This window comes from Miscanthus floridulus, chromosome 17, assembly GCF_019320115.1.
Source record: "Miscanthus floridulus cultivar M001 chromosome 17, ASM1932011v1, whole genome shotgun sequence".
NCBI classification, from domain to species: Eukaryota; Viridiplantae; Streptophyta; class Magnoliopsida; order Poales; family Poaceae; genus Miscanthus; species Miscanthus floridulus.
Genome location: NC_089596.1, coordinates 36,710,137 through 36,719,051, shown reverse-complemented (window position 1 = coordinate 36,719,051; position 8,915 = coordinate 36,710,137). Strand labels below are relative to the sequence as shown.

Genomic DNA, 8,915 nt, shown 5'->3' with positions numbered 1-8,915 from the left:
CTTGAGGTTCGTATATTCACGTATGTGTAAGTGCGCACTATCTTTTTGCCAAGAAAGAAGAAACTGTGTAAAGAAGCAAAAGGGCATGATCTATATGTGAATTAAAGATGGCAGCCTTTTCTCTTCATCCTTTCACTAGCTAGTTGAGATGATCTGAGCCAGTATGAATGTGTGGAAGCACTTGGCTGCAGAGAGAGAGAGAGAGAGAGAGAGAGAGAGAGAGAGAGAGAGAGAGCAAGTGACAGGAGTGTCCCATTACCTGAGGATTTCGATCTTGTGTGGCCTTACTGATTACCTTTAATTTTGTAGCTTTTGTGCCCACTATATGACATGCAAACCCGGTCCAGAGATAACATATTTATGTTTTGCTAATGGCAACAAAACTTGCATATGATGAAAAGGCAAGCGCAACCAAACCCACCTCCAGGAGGGCAAGGCTTTACTGGGACTAATTTAATCTCAAATAGAGAAAAGCAGGACAGAAAGCAAAGTGCACCAGAATATACTTGCATAAAGAGCAAAGGGCGCCTAGTTATTTTAGTGTCAAATTATTAGCAAAGTGCAACATATGGATAAGCTCAATCAAACAGCTAAACAGTGCGTGTCAGTGCTATCTTGCTGCATATTATTATGTACGCTCGGAGGAAGAATAATTTTCAATTTGATCACAAAGCCATAAAGCATGTTTAACTACATAACAGAAATATTCACAGCAGCTTATTATAGGTCGGTCTAATATGTGTTATTGAAGGACTGAAACGGCGAATAGAGAACGTTGAATGTTAGCCCACAGGATCACCGGCTCAGGTGAGTGAACCACTTACCAGTCTTGCCGAGCACCCGCTAGTGTTGCCGAGCAACCACTAGCTAAGCCGACCACGAACAAGCGTTGTCCGTCTCGACACACTATAGCTAGAGGTTGAAGAAGAGGCAGAACAGAGCATACACACTCAGTACAAGACACCAGCATTGGCCGAATGCCCTGTATGGGAGATGGCAAATCTGAACTCTCTTTACTGAGTTGCATGTGGTAGTATATTTATAAACTCTATCCATCTAGTCCTAGTACAACGCACATTGCTGTAACAGTAACTAGATAACATACAGGGCTGACTCTGCGCCGGCCTCTGCCTGTGGCTACAGTGTTGCAGGTGAGCTGTGCGGCGCCTGCAACCTGCAACGGCTACAGTATCACAGCATGGGGCCTTTTCGGCGTCGCCTTCCCTTGCTGTGTTCACACAAATATAGCAGTAGATTATCTAACAATCTTCCCCTAATCCTACTGCTAACCCTTGTACCCCCCTCTATGGCCGATCATCTCCTTCAGGCTCCGGTGAGTTGAAGACGTCCGAGCGGCTTGTTGGTGAGGACGGTCCGCGAGTTGCCGACCAGTTTTGACGAACTTGATGACGATCTGCCCTCCATCGACACAGTCCCTGAGGAAGTGGAACTTCACGTCGATGTGTTTGCTCCGGTCGTGCAGAACCAGATTCTTCGCGGGGGCGATGGCGGGCTGGTTGTCCAGACTCTATGTTAGTGTGCTCTCAAAGGCTAATTAAAGAGCCACACTAACCAAGCAATCAAGCTCTCACAACTAACTACACTAAAGAGCTTGACAACTAGTATGCGGAAATATAAAGAGAGTGATCAAGAAAGTTATACCGCCGTGTAGATGAAGGAACCAATCAATCACAAGAGTGAATAACGATGAATACCAATCACCTCGGAATCAAGGATGAACACAATGATTTTTTACCGAGGTTCACTTGCTTGCCCGGCAAACTACTCTCCTCGTTGTGGTGATTCACTCACTTGAGGTTCATGTGCTAATTGGCATCACACGCCAAACCCTCAATAGGGTGCCGCACAACCAACACAAGATGAGGATCACACAAGCCACGAGCAATCCACTAGAGTACCTTTTGGCGCTCCACCGGGGAAAGGTCAAGAACCCCCAATCACCACGATCGGAGCCAGAGACAATCACCACCCTCCGCTCAACGATCCTCGCTGCTCCAAGCTGTCTAGGTGGTGGCAACCACCAAGAGTAACAAGCGAAATCCACAGCGAAACACGAACATCAAGTGCCTCTAGATGCAAACACTCAAGCAATGCACTTGGATTCTCTCCCAATCTCACAAAGATGATGAATCAATGATAGAGATGAGTGCGAGGGCTTTGGCTAAGCTCATAAGGTTGCTATGTCAATAAAAATGGCCAAAGGTGTGAGCTACAGCCGGCCATGGGGCTTAAATAGAAGCCCCCACGAAATAGAGCCGTTATACCCCTTCACTGGGCATAACGCAGGCTGACCGGACGCTCCGGTCAGTTGACCGGACGCTGAGCCCCTAGCGTCCAGTCGCTCGTAGTCAGCCACGGGTCACCTGATTTGCATACATCTAAACAGATGACTGAAACAGTCTATAAATTTGTGTCACTTTCCATGCCTATTGTTTGGTGTTCATAGAAACATCCAAAAGAATTAATGCCACAAAAGTAGTGGTAGTTACAAAACTAAAACATGGGCACATGTAGAGAATGTGACTACAGAACAGGAGCGTCATTTCTGAGTTGTATTGAAAGGGTGCATAAACTTTCAATTGATTTATAGTCTCTACAAAATAAATCAGTAAATGAAAAAATAGAGTTGGTGATTATATTATTTGATGAAACTGAACGGTGCCTGATTGGTTGAACATAGCAGCATGCATACTAAGTCAACAGAGTCACATATTGATTTGGTCTTATTTACAAGTGGAAGAAAGGAAAACTGAATTATGTTCCTGTTGGAATCAACCGGCGTAATTTTTTTTTCTCGAACACGCAGGAGAACTGCGTATCATTGTATTAGTATAAGAAAAGGAGTTACATAGACCCAAACACGCACCCACACCTCCGCACCTTCCCTGATGTAGGCAGAAGAACTTCAAGGATAGAAAGCTTGTCCAAGCAAGTTAGGCTCCTCTCCATAATGATCTCTGGTGAATGACAATCTAAACCCAGCAAAGGGAAAAAGGAGGACAACAAATGGGTGCAGTTGATTGGGCTCGGGAATGTCTGGTGCTGGGTGCTGGCATCTTATTAACAAGGCATCGGTCTTCTGCTTTGGAGAGGAGACAGATTGACAGATTGGGGAGGCCGGAAAGGAAAGCAAGCAGGCGGTGTGGAGGGGAAACACAGGGTTTCAGTGATGCAAATTGATGGGTCTGGGGCATGAAACAGGGACGGATGAGCCTGATGTGTGTGTGTGTGTGTGTGTCGATGTGAAAGGGCCGGATAGATGATAGATCATACAAATTAGGATCGAACAGTGGAGCGTTAGCGATGATGTGGCTGCACGAGATGCCATGAAAATCAGGTAGTGGGTGATGGATAAGTCTCTGTGTAGGCCTTTTGTGGGGCAGCAGCAGCATGGTGGTCTTGCTGCCCATCAAGGACAGCATCCTTGACGGGAGGACAGCATCTTAGCATCTAGGACTAGCATCTAGGACAACATCTAGGACTAGCATCTAGGACAGCATCTTAGACTAGCATCTTGGCATATGCTTGGCTGGTTAGCAGCCTATAAATATGTTTCCCCAACCCCTCAGGTTGGCATGGCATTTGGAAATAAACCAGAAAATTGCCCCAACTCCTAGTGTCATCCTCTCTCGATGAGAGTAAGAATTCTGCTACTACCAAGAGTAAGAATTCAGCGACTAACAGTGGGGGTCTCATATTTAGATATAGAAGATATGTAAATAGATTAATGTTTCTGGTCTGGTGATGTGATTTTTCCGAGAAAGAAAAAATGCCATCCTCTCTTACCTGGACCAGGGTTAATCTGGCACAAGCTAGGAATATTAGATCTCGTGCACATTGTATGTGTTTGCCAAACCATTCGTACTCCTATTTCAAGCTTTGATTGTTAAAAAGGTCTATTGTACTTTGAATAGAGGCCACATTATGTTGTAACCCTTTCATTTTATGCTTTGAACTAGTTCACTGATTCCCCCCCCCCCCCCCCCCCCCAAAAAAAAAAACGTTTAATGCATACATTGAAATACTCATTGGCTTGCAGATTGCAGTTCTACCAAGGAATCCCCATGGTTTTGGATGGCTCCGGCCTGCAATTGGTGTTATTGAGCTTTCTCAAAATATTGTCCAGGTACTTCTGTCTACGACCTGATTTTTTGTCAGACAACTGGTGAACCATTTCATGTTGATGTACTATGATGGACTACAAAATAGATGAAACTTTTTAAGCCTTGTTTGACTGCACTCCAATCCACCCTGATACACATGGGTTGGAAGGGATTGAGGTGCCCTCCTAACCCATTTGGATTGGGGTGAATTGCATTGCAATGCAGCCAAACAAGCCCTTATGTGGCTTAAGTGAGTTGGATCATTCAGGCGTATGTTTACTTTTTTATGTGTGCATTTTTCAGCTGTCATTTCTTGTGGACGATCAGCTGCTGATTAGCTTATCCTATGCTTTTGTCGAAACTGTTCATGGAATACTAGCTACTGCCATTTGTTCAAAATCTTACACTTTTAGCTGGATTGTAAACTAGATCTTATGATATTATGCGGTCCTGATTATTGATGGAAATATATATTTTATTAGCAAGTGTAGTGTCATTCTTGGTTTGGACTAAGTCAAACTTTTTAAAGTTTTACTGGATTTATAGAAAATATTATGGACATTTACATCTCCAAATAGATTTATTATGAAAATATATTCCATAATCCATCTAATGATACTTATTACAACTTAAAAATATTATTATTATTTTTGTATATATTTTGTCAAACTTGAGACTCATTGACTCCTCGAAAAGTGAGTGACACTCTTGGGGGATGGAGGTAGTATCAATTATACTCCCTCCGTCCAAAAGTCTTAACTCCTATAAGTCTCATGCACTGTAACCAAGGAGAGCTTAAGATCACTAATTTTCATTTAGTCTCCGTGGCATCTTAAATGCATTGGCGTCCGTTCAGTTTTCATATGCTAACGCCATGCAAAAACGGAGCAGTGTGGTGGCGCTGTGGAGCTGAGTGGCGTTGAGGCTCATTCAATGGAAAAGCTGACGGAGTATGTATATGAGGCTAACGGTAGAGCTACCATGCATTCAATTGCATGCCATGAGAGGGGTCACGGTCGCTGGAATCCAAGAAAAAGGGGGAGAGAAGGCTAGACGATGAAAACTTTTGGAAAACAGGATTTTGGTTAGATGACTTAGACTTGTGGATGGAGGGAGAATGTAAAATATGGATTGCTTCACATTTCCACTTATTGCAGCAACTCCTGCTGCAAGGATGGGAGTGCAATGTAACAGAAATAAGGTAGTGTTAGTCTTTTGGAGTTTTGGTGTGATGCATGTTATCAACATTCTACAGGTGAAATATTCCACTATTTACTTAACTGGCTAGCATATTATTGTCAAAAGAGAGTTCCCTGTCCAGTCAGTATTAGTGGTGACTATTGTTTTCCTTTGTCTTTCGTACTGTTACTTGCTTAGGCCAGGTGTTGTCTTTGCCAAGAAAAGTATGTGGGACCTGGGAATGAAGCAATAATATTGTAGCCATTATGTTAAAATCAGTGTGCTAATTATAATTCTTCTCCAGTAATATGGTTTATTGATTTTCAAATCTTAGTTTTAATTAACTGCTCCTTTAAGTTGGTCAGTCAGTTTTTATGCGACGCCTCCCTTTATTTGTCTTATTATGAGCTTAGTTAGAAAAGGTACTGCTTTGTTACAAAAATTTTGTTAGTGGTTTGAAACATCTAGGGTTAATTTTTGTTAGTAACTGCCTAGAAGAGTAACTGTTTTTAACATTTATAAATTCATGTGATCCAGTATGCAAGGTCATTCCTCACCATTATTTGTAATGTTGTATTGGGATGACACATATGCAGGCTGTACCACTAAGTGCACGAAAAGCTAGTGGAGGTAACTCGGAAGGAATAGCGCCTTTCTTGCAGCTGCCGCATTTCACAGAAGCAACTGTGAAAAAGATTGCTCGCAAGGTATTTCCTCACTGCCCTTTGAAATTCTTTTTGCAGAAAGTAGATTAATCAAAGCAATTTAAAAATTGATGACATATCTTTAAAGCATCCTTTTTAACTCTGGACTGTAATAACGTTATTCTGTGTTTGACTATAGAAAATCCGTGGCTTCCAAGAACTTTGTGACATGTCTGTGGAGGATCGTGCTGCATTGCTCACACAAGTTGCTGGGCTTTCTGAAGAACAAGCTCGGGATGTGGAGCTTGTCCTGGAGATGATTCCTTCTATTGAAGTAGACATTAAATGCGAGACTGAAGGTGAAGAGGGCATTCAAGAGGGTGATGTCGTGACAATGTATGCTTGGGTCTCGCTTCAACGGCGTAATGGACTGACTGCTGCTCTTCCCCATTGTCCCAACTTCCCGTTCCACAAGGAAGAAAACTTCTGGCTGCTTCTAGCCGATGTGGCATCTAATGTCTGGTTGTCACAGAAAGTCAGCTTCATGGATGAGGCCACTGCCATAACTGCAGCATCAAAAGCTATACAAGAGACCCAGGAAGCACTAGGTGCAAGTGCAAAGGAAATAGGAAATGCAGTTAAGGAGGCAGTTGACAGGGTGAAGAAAGGCAGTAGGCTGGTAATGGGCAAGTTCCAAGCCCCAGCAGAGGGTACTCACAACCTCACCTCTTTTTGTTTGTGCGACTCTTGGATAGGCTGTGACACCAAGACCAGCTTCAAGCTCAAGGTGCTGAAGCGCAGCCGTGCTGGAACAAGAGGCCATGTGCCTGAAGATGGGCCAGCGGCAGCTGCAGAGGATGGTATTGAGGAGGAAGAGGAGGAAGAGGAAGAGGAGTATGATGACTATGAGAGCGAGTACAGTGATGATGAGGAGGATGAGAAGAACAAGGGGAAAGGGAAGGGGAAGGTCGTGAACGGATTGGCCCATCAAGGGGCTGAATCTGATATAGATTCAGGCAGCGATGAGTGATTCTATACTGTGTTATGTTGAGAAAAAACATAGAGCTTAACACCATCTGTTTTTTAATTTGAACATATCCTCTCTATTTATAGATGGTATAATAGTTGGTTACTCAGTTTTGTTTACTAATAAATTGAGATGAGACTGATTGGTTACAAAAGAGCCGAGCAAAACTAGCTTACTATCCCGAGTTGACCTGGGATTGCATGGTCATTCTCCGAAGTGCAAGCGTTTCGCCCATGCCTATTACCCGTGTAAGGTTCCTGACATACTTATTTTGAATGCCACATTGTGCTGATTTCTTGAATTTCTGGATCACCTAATTATTATTACATGGAGCTAGGGATGCAAGGCGGGTTGTCCATGAATCCGTTTAATTTCTGGATCACCTAATTATTATTACATGGAGCTAGGGACGCAAGTCTATTCGTAGGTTCGCGGATAATCTGACTTGCATGTCTGTGTAGCAAGAGTCTTCATACTAAGGAATATGTTGATCTCATTTTTAAGGTGTTTTGGTTGGAGAACAAATGATAGTCTCATAATTTTCAACATAAAAATATTTTTACGCGGATGAATTTATTCTATAGAAAGATGGCACGTTGGATGAATTTTTTTCAACCTAAAAAATATTTTTACGAGCGAACAGACTCAGCGTAATGGCACGTTGGGGGGAGGGAAAAGGGACATGGGTGGACAGGAGAGAAGAGGGTGCGGCACACAAGGTCAAAGCGAGTAGTGATGCAACATGATTGACATGTGGTAGGAGAAAGAACATAGACTAATAGGTGGGGACCACACGTTAGGCTAAGATGGGACTATACTATCACATAATGCTAAAGCAAACACATCAAGTAGATCATCTTTGTTCACAGCAAAAAGAGATCAAATGAGTAAAATTGGAGTTTGGAAATTAGTCGTGATAAAAAAATGATCATAGACAAATTAGGCAACTTCTAGTAAAAACTGACCATGTTGGTCCGGAGAACCGATTTCTTTAGACAATGGAATCGGGATGGAAAAAGCTGGTTTTCTAGGCTGTACAAACTGGCCCAGGCTAGTTTTGTAAATCGGCATGCGCCAGTTTTGTCTGTCCGAGTCTGATTCAACCAAATTTGATGCAAATTCGTTCGATCTCGTGCGAAACTTGCAAATTATGTTTTATTAAGGTTTTCTATTGGGATAGATCACATTTTCTATATATATAGGAGGATCATTATTGTTTGAGATTAACCACACACAATCAATCAAAAAATTAATCTGCTACTACTACTCTATTACCTTTAGCTCCTCCAATCCCTTGTTGTCAACACCCCTCTTGATGAGATTCATTGGTACTCTAGGTGACCTTGCCGATTGATGATAGTCTAACTAGACAGTACGTTAAGTCCCTGGATTAAGGCGATAGTCCGACTAACCCCCTGAACGACTCTTCGAATTAGCGGGGACTCGAGGGCTACACCCGCGCTCGCGCGCACCATTTGGCAAAAAGGGATGGCTCGGCAACTCACAAATGGGCCTCTCCAAGGAGGTCTTCGATATCAGAGGGGCAAGCCTGAGAAGGTGAGGGCCGCCATCGGTCGGGGCTCGAGGGTTCGGACGAAATGCGGGGATTCCCAAACAAAGGGGAACCCAGCTAAGCCTTAGCCCATGCGGCCATCCCAAGTTTCCAACCTTGGCTCGGGGCCAACAAACGTCCCGAGCAAAGACCAGAAGCCATGCAGCTCTGGAATCTATCAGGCGCTCAGAGCCTGACAGACGCAGAAGCACTATACCACCATCTTGTTCCACAGCCATGAGGTGCTTTCGGTGATAGGATCTAGATGACTAGAGGAGAGGGGGTTGAATAATAGCCTATAAAAATTCTCTACAAAATCACAAGTTCATTAGAGCAAAATGTTAGTACAAAAGGTGGCTCTAATAGCATCTACAAGCTCTAGCTCTAGT

At 43.3% G+C, this 8,915-nt stretch overlaps 1 protein-coding gene across 2 annotated transcripts; it reads left to right on the top strand.

Annotated features, from left to right (window-relative positions):
- The first annotated feature begins 4,183 nt into the window (after positions 1-4,183).
- LOC136517593 (dnaJ protein ERDJ2-like) lies at positions 4,184-7,150 on the top strand. Of its 2 annotated transcripts, none has more exons than XM_066511203.1 (3): positions 4,184-5,379; positions 5,900-6,010; positions 6,147-7,150. In XM_066511203.1, exons 1-3 carry the CDS (start codon positions 5,251-5,253, stop codon positions 6,975-6,977), a joined length of 1,071 nt encoding a protein of 356 aa, XP_066367300.1. In that variant the 5' UTR covers positions 4,184-5,250; the 3' UTR covers positions 6,978-7,150. The 2 variants fall into 2 exon arrangements, with proteins under 2 accessions (XP_066367300.1, XP_066367302.1); XM_066511205.1 differs by having other exon boundaries at positions 4,186-5,325.
- Positions 7,151-8,915: the final 1,765 nt, after the last annotated feature.

What these genes read in the sequence shown, in the direction of transcription:
- LOC136517593 (XM_066511203.1), top strand. Translation starts at nt 5,251, where the DNA reads ATGGATTGCTTCACATTTCCACTTATTGCAGCAACTCCTGCTGCAAGG. An exon ending in ATGTTATCAACATTCTACAG is followed by an intron (nt 5,380 to 5,899) that starts GTGAAATATTCC and finishes ACACATATGCAG; the next exon opens with GCTGTACCACTAAGTGCACG. An exon ending in TGAAAAAGATTGCTCGCAAG is followed by an intron (nt 6,011 to 6,146) that starts GTATTTCCTCAC and finishes GTTTGACTATAG; the next exon opens with AAAATCCGTGGCTTCCAAGA.